We start from the raw sequence: 21,150 nt of genomic DNA on the forward strand, positions 1-21,150 counted from the left end.
CAGCCCTTGCTGCCATTGCTCAATCTGTGGTAATAAGAAGAAGGTATGGAGGCGAAACTACCCTGGGCTGCATGACTCTTGACCTACAGCTGAGCTCAAGGACAGCGGGATGTGTACAAATGAGACATTACTGTCTGAGGAGTTCTGCAATTCTCTTGCCAGCCGGCACGATGAACTGCTGTGTCATGCTGTTGTCTATGGCCTTAGGTCAGTACGAAGAAGGGAGTGAAAAGACTGCTGCTCAAGTGTGTCCGGTCTGTGATAATCAGGCAAAAAGATCATTATGGAACTTAGCATGAATCACATTTTCAAGGGTAATCATTTACTAGCTGGATAACTGATAAAACGTGTTCTTAAAAACGAACGATTTGTCGTTAAACAGCCTTTAAGCTAATGCCAAAGTGCTCTCTGTAATATCAATAATTAAGACTCTGTGTCAAAAAGGTGGGAATACATGTAGGAGGGATTAGTTCCCATTTCAGCGCCGCCTTTGGATGAGCACGGATCAGATATACAATGAGAGCGAAGCCCTGACATTCAAACCTCTGAGAAATTATCTGTCAGTCTAACTCAGGGGGATGAGGAGCTCCGCTTATGAATTTCAATTGTCATCACACTCTATTCTGTGATTTTAAAACAGGTCACTGGCTTTATTTTCTTTGTTATTAATGCTTTTCATCCATTTTCATTTTTCTGTCGATAAATGTCTTATCAGCTTGTCAAACATAAAGCAGTCTGGTATCAAAACGATAAAAGGAGGATAGAACTGATACTGTCGAGTATGAAGCCCACTGAATTGTGTTGGAAATTTTTATTTAAATATACCTCAGACATATGCTATGAAAAATGGCTGAATCTTTTTGTGTTGACTGTCACATCTATTTTATTTGTAGCCTATAGCACATTTAAACAACAGACAGTGACTTAGAGACAGGCACATTTACATTCCAGGTCTCCAAAAAACAGAGTTTCAAAATACACAAAAAGCTGAAATATGTGTTCTTTCGTTTTAACTAAATATTGTGGGACGTAAGGATTCATCTCATTAATCACGACCCGCTGCTCTCCCCTACATACGCTGCTTTTATAGGTAAAAAATATCAGTATCTGTATCAGCAATACTGGCTGTGTATTTACTTGGTATTGGATTTATACCCAAATTTGCAGTATTGTATTGCATAAGCACTGCGTTGAACCTCAGCAGGTCATTTTTGCAGTCTTTAATAATGCATTAAGTTGCTGCAATGTGATCGTATATATGTATATATACACACACACAGAGCTACATTCAGCAGACCTCTTGTGATAAGGGTAGTTCAGCAGCTTTTAATACCAGTAGCCCTCCCTGACACAACCCAAAAGGAGAGTTGTGTTCTGGAATTGAACCAGCGACCATTTATTTGTTAGGTCACTATGTAATCCTCTACACTGCACACTTCCAGAGGCTGAAATTTTTTATGTTTTTCTGTACTCATCCCGCACAAATAAAATAAAACCACACCACTAAATTTAAAAAAAATTAAGGGAACAATTATAGGGAACAGTATAAGTCAAAGTCAATTAAAATTCAGGGACATCGATTCGTCCACTTAAGAATCATAAACCATTTTTCATTTCCCCTGCTTTGGTGACAGTGAAATGTTTAAATGAAATGTTGTGTGCCCGACAGGTATTAAGACAAGACGCCCTGGGCGATGACTGAGAGTTCCCTTTTTTTATTTATTTTATTTATTAACTTTAAAACCCTGTTAGCGTTTGGATGATACTATGTCACCATCCCATTCACTGATAAATATGTTACTGACTTCATGCTCCAATCATCTATACAATGTATACATTACACTCCATATGTTTTCCCCCTTTACAAACCAAACTGCTGATAATACTACAGAAAAGTCATTTTTAAAAAACAACATGCTACACTATATCAACAGCACAGACATTAAATATTGAGGAAAAAAATCTTTATTTAAAGAAAAGAGGGGAAAAAAAGAGTTTTCTTCTCGTGTTAGGTTTGTAAAACTTGATAAATATTGTGGATTATTTCTTAAAGAGTGCATCACAGTCTTGAATGGTCCATCAGCCTGATTTGGATATGAAATCAGAGAGAAAGAAAAGCACATCTGAAAACTAAATGGCGAACTTGTTCCGGATGATTTCGCCACCTTCCACTTCCATCTGCTCGTAAAGCCACTTCCTGTCACAGCGGCACTCAATGCCACACTTGCGAGATCCACATTCAGGGCACGGGTAGAAGCAGCCCATGCAGTCCACATCCAAACAGTCACACAAGTCCTTGCCATTGGAGAGCAGTCGCCCTTTGTTGTCGTACACTTTGTTTTTGGCTCCAACATTCTGCCTGCGTGATTCAAACAGACAATGTCTTATAGAACAGTTGCATCTGGTTTTCTTTAAAGCTTTTCTCTTCTGATAGTTTTGGTCATTTTTTAAAGTTTCATTCTAAAACTGTCATATAAGAAGGTCATAACTGAATGTAAACCACCTCTTTATGAACCCAATTTAATGCTTATTATGTCTGACAATGTTAATAATACTTAAAAACCAGCCACAGTTCCTTGTTTGAAACCCTGGTAAAGCTTTGAGTCAGGAAAAGCTCATCTTCTGAACACACTTATAGGATAGTTACTTTGGGTTGGTCACTATATTTCATGTGTTTTGTCATAAAGTGGTTAAAATTTATACAAAGACTTTGTGTCATTGTTAGATGATACTTAACCTCCTAGGACCTGGCGTCCACATATGTGGACATCACGTTTTGGGACGTCTAGCCTAAAATACTTAATTTCTCTCTACAAGGGCCTGATATCCATTTACGAGGACATTATACTGCCACTGTTCTATCAAAATTTGAAACAAATGTCCTCATATGTGGATCTCATTTTTCTCAAAAAACAAAAAAAGAGGTGAAAAAAAAAAATCTGGTAATTTTTTGTTTTTACATTGTTTAGGTCCCAATCAACCCAAATAGCAAAGAAAAATTAAAAATGCATGCCATGAAAGAGTTCGGGTCTTAGGAGGTTAAGGATGTACAAAGGAAAAGTTTAATATACTGCAGGAATTACAGTCTTTGACTGATTGGTTGGTTGGTTGATTGATTAGATCACACCACACCAAATTCTAAAACTTGTGGATGCCAATTTAGCTTATTCTATCCACATAAGAGTTCCTGGCTGCTGTGGCAAAACCCCGCCAACTCATCAATACACACTCTGGCAAATGAGAACGGAAATCTGAGGAATGTCACCAGCAGATGGTCTTAATTTAAGTTTTTTTGGGGGGGTTAATGTGTTTCTTCTCCAACAGTCTGCATAAGGGCACAATCACTTAAGCCAGAAAAGGAGAATGTTGTCCACGCAGGCATAATTTATGTTCACATCTAATTAGCAAACTAAGTGCAAGACAGTAAAAAAGGATTCATGGCAAAAAGAACTTAGTGTTAAGCACAAACAAATGCTTCTACCATCAAACTCAGTGGAGATAACTGTATGCCTGCATCCACACAGGGAACATTTTTATTTTAAAACTAAAACTGATCCCTGTCCAGGCTTGACTTTTAGCCCAATTTTAATAATATTATTCACCAAGAGAAGCCACAACAATGGGAAGAAGAACCATGACAAAAAACAAACAAAGAAAACAGGATGTGAGCCTAGCTGTGATGTTTCGCCTTGCAAACATGCAAACACAGCATTAGCAGCAACACTAAACTGGATCAGCAAGCATTTCCAAAAGGTGTGTGGTAGTGGTAGGTGTAAGCACAATAAAGGTTTCATGCTTTAGAATGCATTTTTGTGGATGTACAGCAAGCATCTCTCACCTGTCTGACAGCTGTTTCGCTCCACGGCCACCTCGTCCCCCCTGCAACAATAACAATAATAAAGAAATATAGCTCATGCAGAGATAAATTAGGCCTAAAATAAATAATACACTTTATATTACACATAAAGATAACTGGGGAAAGAAATTCGTGGTTTAATGACAACAAAGAAACTGCTTTATTTCAAATGATCCAGTGGCTTCTGGTTAATATTCTAATACCTCTGATGTTATATCAAAACATCACGGCTTTGTTGCATTTATGCAACAGTCATGACACTTTATTATTATTTTTGCATTTTAGACTTTTAAAAATAATTCTTGAGGGGTAAAAAAGTGAGCACACATTACCCTCCCACAGTATACACAATAGTAAAAGAGACACTCACCCTCATTCCTCCTCTTTTGTCTCTGCGAAGAGCAGCTTCTTTTGCTCTGTCTCTGTCCGCTTGTGTCGTCATCTGATTTGCGACATTTGTCTCCTTCAGGATTACTCCTCTTTTACGCAGTTCAATCTGTGGAATTTACAGAGTTATCACCTCAAACAAAGAAAGCAGAGTCACCCGTTTAGAACAAGCATGATCCTGTTGTGAGACCGCACCTTTGAGGAATCCTGTCCTTGGGTAAATATGGTGGGCACCGCATCCTCTCGGAGAAACTGTTTGCCATTGTAGTCTCTGAAGCAGTCTGGCCTAAAGTGCTCCGAACACAGGCAAGTGTTGGCCGTTGGGATGAAGTTTTTCATCCCAAGGCTGTGCACCCATTTGCTGGCGAGTTGAGGCTTGCTAAGAGGAAACCTGACACACAAGAAAGAGAAGAGATGCTCCAAACCCTGAATGCTCCAGTCTGCATGCCCTAGTATTCCTAAGCAAGATACTGAACCCTGAGTTGCTCTCAAAGTGTGAATGTTAATCCAACACTTTTCCTGGCTTAAAACGAATATTTGGTGATTAACCACAGATGTAAAGAAATTATGGTTCAGCAAAGGTAATTTGGTAGTCTGGGGATGCCCCCCTGCCTGTTGAGAGTTCTGGTGTCAGTTGGAGGCAGTCTACAAAGTATAGGAGCAAAAGCAAAGGTCACTCTTGTAAATGGTAAATGGACTGGTTCTTATATAGCGCTTTTCTACTCTTCTGAGCACTCAAAGCACTTTATACAACTTGTGCATTCACCCATTCACACAAGCACATTTGTCTAAGTGCTTTTTTTTAGCTAAAATATTCACACACATTCATACTCTGATGGATGCATCGGAGAGCAATTTGGGGTTAGTATCTTGCCCAAGTGTGGAAGTTCTAACATACAAAGAGCTGAACTGAAAATGAATGTTAGAAACAATGAGCCCCAAGTCTCCACTGCAGTCACTGGCTGAGCTTTTCATGCTGTATATTTTGGATCTTTCAAGTTTTGTGGGGGACTTTTGCTAATCTTTCCAGCCCACCTGTCAACCAGTCGTTCATTTCCAGCTACGTGCAGTTACAATCTAGGAGGACTGCAAGAAACGTGCACGCAGAGGGACGCATTTGCAGGACCATAAATTACACTTAAGCATGACCAGTCATCATGTACAGTGCAGAGTCAGCATTGCCCTACTTAACAGAACCTCCTACAGTTTCCTCTCATCTTTTGCCAACTGAATAAGTTAAATGATAAGATAACTTTCCTTTGGTGAACGGCCAAAACCTCAAAACTCTGGTCTACATGGACTTGTTTTACATGCAAGGAAATTCCAGATTATGTTTTACAAACCTGTAAACTATATCTTTGCTTAAAAGCAGATACTGACCGAGGCATCAACGAGTGACCACATTTATTACAGTAACATTTTATCAAGCTACCAAATTATTGTCAACTTACCTTCTATTCACTTCTGAAAGCCTTATGTGCAACCGGAATTTGTTAAATATGTTTATTGGTGTGCTGCATTAACATATCAACACCGTGTACATGAACATAAGCCGTAACCATAAGCAACTAGCTTTAAGTAGATACTCTTCCTTCAAGAAAACGAAGCTTGAAAAATCAGGAAAGCGGTGAAGTAACTTGCCCAGAAAAAGCCATTACGTTGTACCGGTGTGGCGTCGTGGTGCACCACGACGCCACACCGGTACAACGTAATGGCTTTTTTAACGTTAGCTAGCTCTGTGGAGCTAATGCTAAGCTAAACCAAGGCAGCTTTTCTTGAAGCTAATGTCCAAACCTGATAATGTTGCATTCAATCTTGAGGCCATCTTAAAGCGACTGAAAACACACGCACACCAACGCTGTGCAACAATACCGTTGCAAGCTAAAGAGAAACTTTAGCTCCTCCGCTGCACAGAAAGCTTACCTGTAAAATCTTATTTCCGACCCTTTCACAAACTTATTGTTGCATCCTGTTGCCGCACATATAACGGGCATAGTGACTCTCCTTTTTTCTTCTTTTTGTCTAAACTATATGACAATACGAATGAAAAAACAAAACAACAGCAGTTTACAAACTTCCTTTCGCCGTCTTCTTCGGCCAAACTACTCGTACTTCTGATTAAGCTTCCTGTTTCCCATTGGAAGAGTCTGCCCTCTGGCGGCGGTTCATGATATTCACATACATGTAAAACACTGGAAAACAGTCATGAACATGGTTGATTTATGCACAATATGAATGGGATGGGAAACAAACTTTGACAGGCGGTCATTCGGCTCAAGTTACGTTGATATTCTAAATAAAATAAAATACAATAAAAATAGAAAACACACATGCATGTATCACTCAGAGGAATATAGTCACAGCTCGAAAAGTGCAAAAACATCTGTCTTAGATTGCAGACACAACGCAAGAGACTAATGGGACAAACATCCAAAACATTTTCTGTAGGTGCAGAAGTGAATCAATGAATTCACCACACACACTAGAACTGTTGACAGCGAGTGCAGAATATCCTTAACAACACATTTCCATTTGTTTTGCAATTTTCAATAACGGCCGTGCTTACAGACTAGCAGAACAAGCTGATGAATGACCTCTTATTCCAAAAGTCTGACCCATCCACTATGTGTCCTCCTCAGTCATGTTGGTTACCATGTTAACCAAAAAATTGAAATGACTTTGCCCTGCAATGACTTACAAGTGATATGGGTGTTTTTGATTACCAAATTGAACAAATAAGTGTTACTTATAAGTCAAAGTATAACAGTGGAATTGAGCTGAGCAGGCGCAGTGACTTTATTGGGCATGTTGTAACTCTGAACACTGTCTACATACGCTGTATACACTGTGCATACAGAACGGCGACAATAAAGGGAAACTAGAATACAGGGCTATTTAAGTAGGGTTACAAAGCAAAAATCCCCCAAAGATGGGTGCTCATTTAAAAGTTCAGTGGACCAGAAATAAAGCCTGGTGTACTGAGATGGATGCTGAATACTTGATCACTTCAGCTAGGGGACTTGTGGGTTATTTTACTGGTGTGATATGACCTTCACAGTCACAGAAGGTGGGGCTCATAGGAAATCACAAATAAAATGAGTATAGAAAACTGGTATAGAAAACATCGGGCATGGCTTTCACGCTCGTGTGCAGCCTTGTGTCCTATTACAGATTTATTATGAGAAAAATGGAGGGTCATGAAACTTTGTGCTGGATTATGGAAAAGAAAGTGTAATAAGAAAGGGAAAATAGAAGTATGTATAAAGTCTGTGATCCATCCAATTTCTGTAAAATGTACAGGGATAGACCCCATATTTTCTCAGAGTCTTACACATGTATAAGCAGGTGCATACGGTATAAAGATGGACTATAAATTACAGCAGCAACCAATACAAACACCAGGTTCCCTCTACAAATTCATCTTCTTCTCTACCTTTCAGCTGCACCCTTTAGGGATCATCTGCCTCCATCTCACCCTCTATCTATCCTCCTCTGTCACACCAACTTTCTGATGTCCTCTTTCACTAAATCCATGAATCTTCACTGTGGTTTTCTTCTTTTAATTCTGTCCAGTAGCTTCATATTCAGCATCCTCTGTTCAACATTTCCACCATACCTCCTCTGATATATCAAAACCATCTCAGCCTTGCCTCTCTAACTTTCTCTCCAAACTGCTCAACCTGCTGTCCCTCTCATTTCTAATCTCATCCATTCTGGTCACTCCCAGTGAAAATCTGAACAGCTTCAGCTCGGCCTCCTGTCTTTTTGTGAGCACTACCATCTCCAAACCATACGTCATATCAGAGCTTATTACCATGTTATAAACCTCCCCGTTCACACTTGCTGCAGTCCTTCTGTTATTAGGTTCCCTGTAAATTTCTCACAGTTTGCAGCATCATCAACCAAGGCGCATCTTACATTATTACAATAATTTATCGGTGTCATATAGAGGGTCCAAATTCAACAATTTCATTTCATTTTAGTTGATTATGAAATCATGAATAAATTCCTAAAGCACAAAAAAAGAAAAAGGAAAAAGGGGAGACTGAATATTATTTAAGTATAATTTAAACGACTTTTGTTTTTTTTTTCTGTATGTAAATAAATAAATAGGACCTCAATTAAATGTATATATTTTTTAAAAAAAAAATCTGTGTTCTAAAAGGCTATAATTCTAAACAAGTGGGCCCTGTGGCCGATTAATGTGCTGGGGCTTTCCGCGCCTGCAAGACCAAATCCGGGATAGAGAAGCCCCCGGCCCCGGCCCCGGCCCCCTCTGCCTGATGAAACCTGCTTCCTGCTGCGACAGCCGCAGCCGGAGCTCCCCGGGGCCGCTGGATCACATGATAGAACGACACTGGCTAGCGAGCTAACATGTTAGCTTATGTTGTTAAAGCCCTTGCCAGGAATCGCACACGGACGCAGTAGCCCGACTAACAAGCAGCCCCAAAGTCCTTAAGTCCTCGGTGAGTCTAAAAACGCAGCTCTGTGTCATTTCTGAACGTTTTTATTGACCCAGAGACGTTAACTTAGCCAAGCTAGCTAAGTTAAACTTGTTTATAGGAAGTTCGTTTGGTGTGCGGGGCTTCTCGGCTAACGTTAACGATACTGGCCTTGTGTGGCTCGATCAAGAAGCTAATCTCACCTAAACACCTGGTTGTTTTGCTTTAATAGCAGTGTTGATGGCATGTTTACCGTTTAACGTATGTCGATGTAAGCTGGCTGATGTTTACAAGCCAAACTTGAGGCTAGCTGTGTGCGTTTGTTTGTTACTACTTGAGTGGCATTAAGCTTAGTTAACTAACTAACTAACTAAGCTAATGTTAGCAGCAAATCTGCGGTCAAAACGGCCACATCACAGTATACCGGTACTGTCAAAACGATACTTGTCATACGTGTTAAGTGTTTTCACTTGCGCTTTCAAGTGCTCCTACTATGGTTGCAAAGGGCGAAAAAACAAAAAACTAATGGTACTACTACTAAAGCTACCTTAGCTTGACAAGCCAGGCAGGCTGTTTACTCCCTCGTCCCTATATGTGCTTGTTTTCAGTGTGAAAACCCTTTGATGCACCTGCCCCACCCGTTTCACTTGTTTTTCCTGACAAGTGCTGTGTGCAGAGGTGACATCTGTTGCACCTGCTATCACAGCGGGGTGCATCACATCTTTATCACATCTTTATCATATCTTTATCATATCTTTTAGTTCGGTGACCTGACTTAATTCCCAACACGGCTCCACCAAAGATTACTCAGAAGAGAAGTATCGAGGCTAAAGAAGTGAAAACATCTGGGTGGATCTGCAAGTGAATACACTTCTTCTATTCTTCTTCCACCACATTGTGTGTGTGTGTTTGTCTGGGAACATTGATTGGTTGTGGAATCTGTGATCCCTGAAAGCACTGACTCTTTCCTTTCACATCAAGATGTTGCTGAGTGCAGTAATCCATTTCTGCTTCACCGTAGAGAGTTGCATCCGTTGTTACTCTGAGAAAGGGATGTTTCCCAGTTGTAGTCATGCTGTCTTCGGACACTGGATTCGCACCTTCTCACGCCGTGTTTTCTCACATTCAGTCTTGCCCGCCACTCTGGCTGCTGACACGCGCAGTAATTTGAATCTTTCTCAGCAGCTTTGTTTGCATATTACTTCTCAGTTCACAATCACTGAAGACTCAGAAAGCCCATAATGAACACGGACATTTTTATTAGGGGTTTTAAACTTAAATATGACCAAATGAACAATTTGTTTTCTACATTTCTACTATTTAGTTATCTGACTGGCACATGCAAAAATACTAGTTGCTAAATAATCACACAAGTTTTTTTATAAAAGCCTAATTTTGACGCCCATCAATTTTATTTGGCCTCAAATTGTTTATTAAAGAGCAGACTGATGTTTGACTTGCTGGAGTGTAAATGGAGAACAGGTCCTTTCTCTGTTTTTTTTCTCTGCATTTTATAATACTGACTCTAGATTGATCATCAACTATAAAAGATTATGATGACCAAACCAGGTACAAATCATTATAAGAACTGCATTTAAGTTGTTACTGATGGGCGATTTTAGAGTTGCATCGATTCTTTGTTTCTTTTGTGTTTGTTTGTTGGTGCTCTCATTTAATTTCCAACAGTCTGTGGAAACATGGTCAAAGGTGACTGACTGATAAGTTGCAGGGGACATTGGACTTTATCTGCGAGACAAGAGCGGGGATGACTTAAGGTCACATGCAGATAGGAATTGTTACAGCAAAAGACTGTTAATTCACACGGGAGACCACGATGCCCTCGATCATTGTACATTTTAACTAGTAAATCAACGAAGCTTAGACTTGTATGACCAGAATAACACATCATAATCAACATATTCTGAATATCATTCGTTTCAAACCTCAAACCCCCAGGTTAGGCGTTTTTGTCCTTAATGAAATGACCCTGAATTGAATAAGTGGAAGAAAATATATGGATGAGTGATAATTCACTGTTTTATGTTAGAAAATATTTTTTTCTAATAAGCTGTGTGGCATTTTTGTGAGAAAGGTTTAGAGTGGTAAGAGAGAGGACAAGTAGATGCTATGTTTTGACAGAACTGGAGAAAAATGGAGTAAGAACCTTGTAAAGATTGAAAATGGGTGGCTCTAATACTTGGAGAAAAAGAATCGAACACCACAACCCTGTGTGCATTTAAGAGCTGTGCAAATGACCAATAGTAACCTATGGTGTTCCCTCTTTCACCTCCCTCCCTCCTCCCCGTCTCTCTGTGTGTTTTCCCTCCTGTCTCCCATAGGGCATTGTAGAAAGGGACTTGTCTTCTTTCGTACTTGCCCTCTTCGAGATATCAAGTCATTAAACTTCTGCCCAACAAGTCACAGGGGTTTTGGCATCCTTTTAAGGATCATCAGGCGAGCTAGTCCTTAGCATCACCGCAGAGATATCAGCAGGCTGTTGTGGACTCTAATGGGAAAGATGGATAGGCGATAAATAAGACACCAGATTCTGAGGTAAGGTCATTCCACCACTGTGCCTGTCACAGTCGGTCTTGCAGTTCAATTCTAGCTGATAAGGGCTTTGAGTCAAAGTGTCATTGACCTTGTTTTTCTTTATCATCAAACCAAAGCTGGGTTTTCAGTGAGGAAAAGTAAATGTTAGAAATTGCCAGCATGCTTTGAAAGGCAAACTTGGTATTATTCATACATAGCCTCATTATAGTGCCATTAGCCAACATGGTGTAACAATCACAACTGCTATCATGGAAATGTTACCAAAGCCTCTTTATCCCAACAGACGTTTTGTGTTCATTATCTTTTAGCTTAACTATTACGAACAGTAACATTTTACTGGTTTCTTTGGGTATGTAAAAGCTTATCAGTGAGACTAGGAACATTACCGCCATAGTAGCTGTGTTCTTTGTTTCATTTTATTACAGGCTTTCCCTTTAATTTTTGAACTGGCATAACCCCAGCAGAGTTATGTAATTTCAGTCACATATATTCACAGTTTCATTCTCTTTTCTCTGTCTTTCTTTATCTTGTTGGAAACATGGGCAGCTTTAAAATGCACAGAAAGGCTTTATGATAGTTGTATGGAAAAGTACTACTGTTACACTGATAAGTACGGATGTTACTACATAGTTATACCAACTAGAACAACTACCTGCATGTGGGTTTTTTTATGTTATGAAATCTTGCAGGAGTGGTTGCCGAGTCCTTATCACCATTTATGAAGCAGGTGCTTTGCAGAGTAGCCAGTTTTTGAGGTTGCAATGCCACAGAAAGGACCTGCACCATTTGGCATACCATGAGTTTCCATAAATTTGATGCCTATGTCTTTTATGCTCATTACTTTCTGGCTATAGTAGACCTTTACAGTCTTTATTCCAGTCACTGAGCATGTTGCATCAAATAAAGTAGTTTAAGTTGTCGAGTAATTCATTGTTTACTAATTGGTTAGTTTATGCACTACATTTGTGTTGGGGGGGTAGACTAAATATCAGAAGCATCCTTAAATGTAAGGCAGTAAAGTTCAAAATGTCATCAGCTACAGCCTCTGAAGTGAACCAAGAGTGACCGTAGTTGCTTTAAAAACATTTCCAAAAAAAGGATTATAATATGTTTTTTTTAATTGTAGGATTGAATAATGAACTGCATTAGATGTGCAGACAGAATACAGTTCTGTATCATGCCGTGTGACAAAGATGTCAGAAAGTTTGAACATTATCGTTTTTATTTGTCACAAAAATAACTCGGCCCTCATTTCCAAACTTGCTTGTTTCTTGTAGGCTGGTTAAGAACAGCCAAATAGCCTCCTGCTGATTCAGTTTCCTGAAATGTATCCATATGTGGCACATGACATGCTTTCATTTCTGCTTTTACATCCAGTTGGCTTTGCTGTATGCACATCTTTATAGCCAGGCTCCGAGTGGCCAGAACTACAAGCCTTGATCTATTTTAATTCTTTCTAAGAACTGTGTTATGCTGCGTAACAGCATAATAATCCACTTGTCATTGATATCTTCAAACCACATCCTTATTTTCTTAATTACACATCCAACCAAGAGGTTTCAAGAGAACTAAGTGTGTTTCTCACACTTGACTGTTTTGTAACTCTGTACCAGAGTGTCTACCAGAGTCACTCACACTTAAGTATGTCTCAGGTGGTTGCTAACATGTTGTCTGTGAAACTCTCTTTTTAGAAATGCTTTGTAGCCACAACAGCTGACTACATGTGTTGCACAGACTGTATATTTAAAGAAGACAATACATTTCCTTAAATTAAAGTCTGTCATCAGAACAGACAAAACTGTCTTTTTTTTGTTTTTAACCTGCATTGAGACCCTTGAGGTGTCCTTGTCCAGTCCAAGGAGGCTCTTACCCATATTTACGGGTAGGATCCAAGGAAAAACTTTGCTTCAGAGGATTTTGTAGTGATAGTAACATTTAGCATAATGTCCTGTTGTTTTCATTTCGCAGGTACGTGTTGATTTCGTAATGACAAGCTGCTGTGCAGAAGATGTCCACGCTGTCTGTGACTGATATCCCAGATGTTGGTCATGGTAAGAGGAACGATCTCTGTCACACATGTCAGTCCAAAGTGAGAGATTTACCTGAGCAGGAGCCGATTCTTCCGATACGTGTCATTGTTAGATTATGCCACTTTATATGAAGTACTTGCTCTACATTCCAAGAGTGGGTATAAAAGATGGTTTTTATATTGTATTATATTTTTATTTTAGTGGGGAGAGAGCCCTAAAAGAAATATCCTACTTTATAATAAATGCAGTTTGTGCATTTCTCAACAAATAATACTAAAATAATTTAGTGAAATAATAAGTAATGCCCCCCCCCCCCCCCCCCCCCCCAAAAAAAAAAAAAGCAAACAAAAAAACCCACATCTATTTATGTTGCTTATCTTTTATTTTAACTAGTCTTATTTAAGCTTACTATGGAAGTTTTTGCTGCATACCTCAGCCATTTACAGTTGTAATAGTCTCTCCTTTCCCTGCTCTCACCTCACACACATGTGTGTCACATATGGAGATGAGCTGCCAAAAGACAGGTGATGTGTAATTAAGTTATTTTAATTGCAACAAAAACTTCCAAACTAGTGTTAGATCAAAAATAACTCGAGTGACAGCGAGAAAGGAGCAGAGACGCATTGATTTCAGAACTTTTTAGTTGTGACATCTCAGACACACCCAGAGTTTGCAGTTCAAGTGAAAAGCTTTTGGCTTAGGAAGTGCTGTTAGCTTCCTTTATCCTCTCCCGTAGCGAATGGTCCAACATGCCCTATTAAACCCAGCACAGAATACATTGGCCCTTTCTCACCAGCTCATAATTTACCATTGAATCTGTGATTGCTGCATCATGTTGTATATGTTTTTGTGAACATGGCTGTTTATGTCAGACAACTGTCAAAATAAAGATAAAGACGAGTGGAACGGCTTTGGACGATGATTATTGTTTTCTCTGTGTTTGTCTTGTCTCTCTCAGATGAGAGTAAGGTGTTTGATGGGGCCTCTGAGCTGCAGCTGGACTGCATGGTTGAGGAAAGCAGTGGAAGTACCACAATGAAGCATGATGGCCTGCTGTCACTGACTGACCTCTCCCACCCAGACGATTTCCCCGTCCCCCCTCATAATGGCCCCTCGCTGGTTGAGATGAGCAGCCCTCTGCCAGTAGAACCAAATGACATTAAGCTGGATCCAGCTGCAGGTGACACATCTGCAAGCACAGGTGAGAAGGGGGGGTACAGCTTTCAGATGACTGCAGTAGGAACCATACATGTTTTAAAAGTTTGTTTCAGCAAACCTGCGTTAAATACTTACTTCTGTAAGTTGGTTATTAAGAAGTGGAGGGTGGGGAAAACAGTGTCTTTGTATTTGTCACTATTGTAAATAGTTGAGTGGAAAACAGGACCTAGTTGTTAAATACAAAAATTAGAAAAAGGCATGACTAAACTTGCCCATCTCAGTTATGGCTGTTTGTACTGCAAGTGGAGTGACAACTTCCACAGACCAGTATAACCAGTATTATTTCCTTCTGATCTCTTGATCTTAGGCATGCTTATTCTATAGTTTGGCCTTTATGATGAGTCAGTAACGTTTAGTGTGTTTATTCTGTTCTATTTTGGTTTAGATACAAGGCCTAGAAGTAACCATCGTTTCTTGAAAGGAGCATACATAGCAGACTGCTTCTGAGAAACTAGCTAAACTAAACCCAGATCATTTTCTTGAGTTGACATTGGTGTCATATCTCTTTCATTTGTGTGTAGATGGTCAGCCAGTGAAACGAAAGAAGGGGCCTGCTCCAAAGATGCTGGGCAACGAGGTGTGCAGTGTCTGTGGCGACAAGGCCTCTGGTTTCCACTACAACGTGTTGAGCTGCGAGGGCTGCAAGGGCTTCTTTCGGCGCAGCGTCATTAAAAGTGCCCAGTACTCCTGCAAAAACAATGGTCGTTGCGAAATGGACATGTACATGCGCCGCAAGTGCCAGCAGTGCCGCCTGCGCAAGTGTCGGGAGGCAGGGATGCTGGAGCAGTGTGAGTGTCTGTACGCCAAATGAATCAGAGATGAAGAAAACTTGCAAACCCACATGCAATGTTGGCATGTGGGTTTCTAGCCAGAGTGCAAGTCGTGACAATGAAAAGAAACTTTTTAATTAGCTTGAGCTTTAGGATGTGCATCCTCTTTTGACCTGTAGGTGTGCTTTCTGAGGAGCAAATTAGACTGAAAAAGCTGAAGAAGCAGCAGGAGGAGGAAACGGCCCGTACGTCCACAGTGGTCACACCCACCCCTCCTCAGGAAGCAGCCACACTGGATCCACAGCAGCAGGAGATGATTCAGAAGCTGGTGGCTATGCAGAAGCAATGCAACAAGCGGTCTTTCCTTGACCGACCAAAAGTGACGGTAAGTGCTTCAGAGGGGAGTTGGAGCTGAAATGGCAGCAGCTATAGAGACAGTGTCTCAAATGCTGAGGCGGGTCTGTCTCAGAGTCAGATTTATCTCACTACTGTATATTTACTGTTAATGTATTCCAGCCTTGGCCACAGAGTCAGGATTTGCAGAATCGAGAAGTGCGGCAGCAGCGGTTCGCTCACTTCACTGAGCTGGCAATCATGTCAGTCCAAGAGATTGTGGATTTTGCTAAGCAGCTTCCTGGTTTCCTTGAGCTCACAAGAGAAGACCAGATTGCTCTACTGAAGACATCTACTATTGAGGTCTGTTGCTAGTGTGACTTTTGTTAAATTGTACCCATTACACTAACTAGAGGGGGGGGGAAATGGTATCTATCTTTTACTGGCCCTTTTATGCAAAGATTTAAGACGCCTCATTATGAGCCCATTTTCTTTGGATTGGCTGTCCATTGCTTGATTTTTAACTCGGCCCCTCTAAGAATAGCTACCTTGTTGTCTTGCCTCTGTGAATAATCCACAACCAAACTCTAAACATACTAAAAATACTTTAGCATTTCCATTTCATTTTGGCAAGTACTCTGTGATTCAGAGGTGGGAGTAAACACAAGTGCAAGTCTCAAATCCCAACTGTTAAGTATCAAGCAAGCAAACTCCAAGTTACTCCAGTGAGACTCAAACACGTCAGAAAAAAATTCTGCTGATCTTTCGGTTCAGCTGTTTTCAGTGTTACTAGAAATTGTTGCAGCCGACGGTCTTATAAGCCTTCTGATCTAGTATTTGTTTTTCTGTGGCAGTAACAAACCCTCAACAGAGCCCAGTGCTCGGAAATAGTAATATGATCAGTATATTTCTGAAAGGAAAGCTCTGTAGTGAAAACAATTAATAGTATCCAAGGATGACTACAGTATACTTTAACATTGCTTATGATGAGCAAACCCAAAATACTTACCAAAGCAAATTTAGTTTAAAAAGAAGAGCAAATAATGACTCATAGGATACATATTCTGATTAATAACTGTGAATCTGTAGTGTACAAACTGACTATTACATTTTCATTGTAATATGGCAACAAATAGTTTGTGTTCCCTTTTGAGTACAAAAGTCAAAGGCTGGTGTAGTTGAAAGACAAAAAAATGTTTTTTTTGTCTTTCTCAGATTATGCTGCTTGAGACGTCTCGGCGATACAATCCTGCCATTGAAAGCATTACATTTCTGAAGGACTTCAGTTATAATAAGGAGGACTTCGCCAAAGCAGGTTCATTTGTTCATTTCTACCTACCAAATAATTGTTTTTATTACTTAACCAGAGTGTGTGCATTTCATCTGTCAGAATCAAAATGTCTTTATGATGACAAAAATTTAAGCGCAGTACTTATAGTGTTAAAAAGGAGAAATAATATATACAAAATTCAGCACATGTACGCCAGTCCCTGCATTCACCTTATTACACCAGTCCCATCAGTAATGATTAAAAACTCTGCTTTAATTGCATCTAATGCTTTAATGGTTGTGTCGTGTGCCTTCTAGCAGAAAGTCAAAGATTACAGAGATGTATAGAAAATATGTTTTCATATGTTCCCTTACCGTGAAAATGCTCAAATCCACAGCGTGCAGTTGCAGTGCGTTTCAATTTGTAACATGACATTTTATTTCCTCCCTCCTCTCTCCACTCTTACCTCCTCAGGGCTTCAGTTTGAGTTCATCAACCCCATCTTTGAGTTTTCAAAAGGAATGAATGACCTGCACCTGGACGAGGCCGAATATGCTCTGCTCATTGCTATCAACATCTTTTCTGCAGGTCAGTATTTATAAACTACACACCCTTCTCATAGTGAAAATGCTTCGAGAACTAATCCTTCCCTTTTTAGTTCTGAGGGAGAAATGAACTGTTTGCATTTGCAGATTGAGCGTTTTTTCCCCTCAGAAAGCTTTCTTCGCATTTTACCAAAGTAGATCGTTTTTTTTCTCCATAAATAAACAGGAGAGATTAATATGTGTGTGTGTGTGTGTGTGTGTATATTTGCTTTCAGATCGGCCAAATGTGCAAGATCATGATCTGGTGGAGCGGCTGCAACAGCCCTATGTGGATGCACTGCGCTCTTATATCATGATTAAGAGACCAAATGTAAGCGCCAGATATATCTGTAGCTTTTTCTTCTGTTACAGACTGAACGTCAGTATAATCAGGCTGTCATCATCACAACAAGCACATTAGGTCATGACTAAGGTCATATTGTATTGTTGCGACTTGTAGGGGGTTTGAACTGTTAGAAGAGCAGTTGTGTGCTAGATAAAGCTGAGTGGTGAAAGGAATCAAATGTAGACCACATATTGTTATCTAAAAACAGCAACAATTATACATTATCAGCTGAGTTGATAATAGGTATTTGTGTGTTTTCACACACATATTGTGAAGTGATTGTGTGTTTTGAAAGGCGTTTTGAAAACTATTCATTTATTTTTAAATGAACTTCCTTAGGATCACTTGATGTTCCCCCGCATGCTGATGAAGCTGGTGAGCCTTCGTACACTAAGCAGCGTCCACTCGGAGCAGGTTTTTGCCCTTCGCCTCCAGGACAAGAAGCTTCCCCCGCTACTATCTGAAATCTGGGACGTCAATGAGTGACTGCAAACTTGATGTCACACTCCGTGGCTTTGTTAAGCCTGAGACAGACATTGCATCCAGCAAGATCACTGACTCCTTTCTGACGATCTTGTCAAGGACTGGTTGTTTTCTTTTTCATGGGGAAGGGAGAGCAACGCTGCCCTTTGCTCTCAGACTGCTATATGGCTTTGTGTTCCTAAGAGGAACATGAACGCCTACTTTTCTTTGAACCTTGCTTTTTTTGTTTTGTTTTGTTTTGTTTTTCTTCTTCCATGTAGATACTGACGTGATTGTGGTTAAATACCAGCATTCGGCTCTTTAGCCAGTTATTTCTGATTTAATATTTGTTGAACGTTTTGTCAATCTCTAGTGTGGTTTTTATCCTTTTCCTCTAACAATAATAATCAACAGGAACTGAGCAGGTCTTGGCTGTGGCTGTTTCAAATGTATGGATTACAGTCACACATTCAGTTAAAATGGTGATATTTGCATTTGTGCAATAGAACGGGGAAAAGATGGGCATAATCAGACCCACGACAGCTTTTCACTTTATTGACATTAGGTTAAAATATAGGCCATTTGGTTGATACATAATATGCATTTTAATATGGCAGCAAATAGATTTTTGTTCCCTTTGGAGTAAGTACAAAAGTTAAAAGCTGGTGTAGTTGCTCAGGTAATGTGAAGTAGACCTCTGAGAACTGGAGGCTTCTTTAATATCTATTAGTTTAATAGATTTACTTTAGTTTTTCCAGATGAATAAGGGACCTTTTTGGTCGTTTATAGAAGCCCATTACAGTTAGTGTAAATTGTATATTTATTTACATTAAAAATAAAAAATGCAAAGCTTATCCTCAAGATTGTACAATCACATGCTAACGCACAAGAAAGTACAACTCTGCAGGTGACTAGTAGGCTGGGCCCTTCACAGGAAATGGTGTGTTTTGTTTTGTTTTATTACTCAGTGCAATGGTACCCTGAAATACAGGCGGTATTGTCTTTAAGATGTAAGGAAAGATGAAATTTCAGTTTGGCAAAGTCAATCTACCATGTCTCTGAGCCTTTTTTTGTTTTCCCCAATGAGGAAAACCCCTTTTCTGTCAAAGTTGCATTCTCAAATAAATGAAAAGTATTGGCTTGATTAACACCATCTTTGTAACTGTGTAAGTGAAATGTACTTTTGTGATTTCGCTCTAGCATTTAAAAGTGTGTCAAATGTTTGAGCAGAAAAGGAGACGTTTTGTGACATTTTATTTTTGATAATCTACTATGTAACTAATACGGAGAACAATAAATGTCAAGCTGAATTTCTAGTTAGAAAGCTAACTTGATCTAAAGGTCTGTAATAGTGTGAGTATCTTCCTTGAATGGGTACTCAACATCAACAGCTTTAACCGGTCAGATTTTGGGAAACCTCACTAAAAACATGTACCAAAATCTTTATTAACAGGGAGCAGGAATCAACAGGAAAGAACTACTTTACTAGAGATATATATGTTTTTCTTATTGCTGTGTTTCCCATGCCTTGTCCTGTGCGGTGTAACACTGAAATGCTGCATAATGGATGATAAAGGACTGCCAATGGAAATCCATAATTGTGAAGTCTGTTTTCTCTTCCTATGTTGAGTGAAGACGGCTGAAAATTGGGACAGTTTAATGGCTTTGCAGTCTGTTTTACAGTAATTTAATTACCTCTGTAGCCATTACAAGATGTCAAGGTTAGATTTCTCAATAACTGTAGATGTAAAATGCAGTTTGCTCTGCCCTAACAAACAACTTCTATTATTTCAGCCGGGAGGTCGTCCAGAATCATGTTTTTTTTTAGCATGTTTTTGGGGACCTTTTAGCTAATAAATTCCATCAGACGGCTAACGTGCTGCTTAAATGGGGCATCTACACCTGCTACACAAATGTCACACAGGCACAAGTAGATTCTTCAAAATTCACTTTATTGCACATTAGATTTTTGTCCAAAAGCACTTGCTGGTGGACTTGATGTTTAATTATTTGAATTTTTGGTTGTTAAGCTTGGATTGTGTAACCAAAATGACCCTTTGTTTTGCTTTTTAACTTTATCGCCATATTGACCAACATGTCTGTATTGTATAATATTAGCTTAAACTGATTATCTCTCCCATGTTCAGCTCATGCTTTTAATAAAATTGGCTTTGTTTATTAAAGTGTTCCTGTGAACCACCATGCACAGCATCGGGAACCCCGAAACTGACAATATTATTTTCCACTTTATTTTTAATTTAATTTTTTTTTTTTTGCTTTCCTGCCTGTGACATGTAAGAATGTCTTGTGTGAAAATGATATATTGATATACTAAATTAATGACAACTCTAGTGATGGTTTAAAAAAAATAGTGATGACAATAATTAACTGGTAAATTAACTCCCTAGTTTGTATTTGCCTTTGACATCGTCTATGACGTGGCCTCTATGACAACTTGACTTTTATGTTTCACCATGCTGATTAAATGATCTAATGATACAATCCTTTAGCCTGGTTCATGCATCTTTGACCAAGCTGGATGAAAACTGATTTTAAAATGTCTCACACAGCCTAACGTTAAGAAAATGTGTAAAATGGTAAAACAGTAAACGTTACTTAATGGTTGGCTGAATAAATGCAAATGCTTGTCCAGCCACATTCCTTACAGTATTCACAGTGGGGTGCTCTTAAGATGTTAGAATAGCTGTGGAAAACCTAGTGACAGGATTTTCTTACTTAATAGTTGCTTGTGGGAAACGTCTAACAAAAGGCCATCCATAAGGGTTTGTTCCTGCCAGAAGAAGAATGGAACAGCAGCTAACATCAGGAAGCAAACTTCAGCTATGCCAATTTTTTTTCATTCTGTAGGCACAGAAAAGATGGTGGTGTCCTGGCATTT

The 21,150-nt window shown here is 39.5% G+C and overlaps 2 protein-coding genes across 4 annotated transcripts; one reads left to right on the forward strand and one right to left on the reverse strand.

The window, feature by feature from the left end:
* Window positions 1-781: 781 nt before the first annotated feature.
* Window positions 782-6,363, reverse strand: arl14ep (ARF like GTPase 14 effector protein). The gene is made up of 5 exons (XM_087840801.1): window positions 6,167-6,363; window positions 4,439-4,634; window positions 4,227-4,352; window positions 3,839-3,879; window positions 782-2,359 (listed from the first exon to the last, which is right to left on the reverse strand). The coding sequence occupies exons 1-5, from the start codon at window positions 6,235-6,237 to the stop codon at window positions 2,131-2,133; spliced, it is 663 nt and encodes a 220-aa protein (XP_087696927.1). The 5' UTR covers window positions 6,238-6,363; the 3' UTR covers window positions 782-2,130.
* Window positions 6,364-8,540: 2,177 nt separating this feature from the next.
* On the forward strand, window positions 8,541-20,753 carry nr1h3 (nuclear receptor subfamily 1, group H, member 3). Of its 3 annotated transcripts, XM_006793810.3 has the most exons (12): window positions 8,541-8,709; window positions 9,447-9,546; window positions 11,025-11,238; window positions 13,207-13,289; window positions 14,227-14,469; window positions 15,008-15,274; window positions 15,436-15,641; window positions 15,773-15,952; window positions 16,805-16,904; window positions 17,334-17,447; window positions 17,680-17,774; window positions 18,129-20,753. In XM_006793810.3, exons 4-12 carry the CDS (start codon window positions 13,247-13,249, stop codon window positions 18,273-18,275), a joined length of 1,395 nt encoding a protein of 464 aa, XP_006793873.1. In that variant the 5' UTR covers window positions 8,541-8,709; window positions 9,447-9,546; window positions 11,025-11,238; window positions 13,207-13,246; the 3' UTR covers window positions 18,276-20,753. The 3 variants fall into 3 exon arrangements, with proteins under 3 accessions (XP_006793873.1, XP_006793874.1, XP_035764999.1); XM_006793811.3 differs by lacking the exon at window positions 9,447-9,546; XM_035909106.2 differs by lacking the exons at window positions 9,447-9,546; window positions 11,025-11,238.
* Window positions 20,754-21,150: the final 397 nt, after the last annotated feature.

Source organism: Neolamprologus brichardi, chromosome 1, assembly GCF_056152115.1.
Source record: "Neolamprologus brichardi isolate AB-2024 chromosome 1, ASM5615211v1, whole genome shotgun sequence".
Taxonomy (NCBI): domain Eukaryota; kingdom Metazoa; phylum Chordata; class Actinopteri; order Cichliformes; family Cichlidae; genus Neolamprologus; species Neolamprologus brichardi.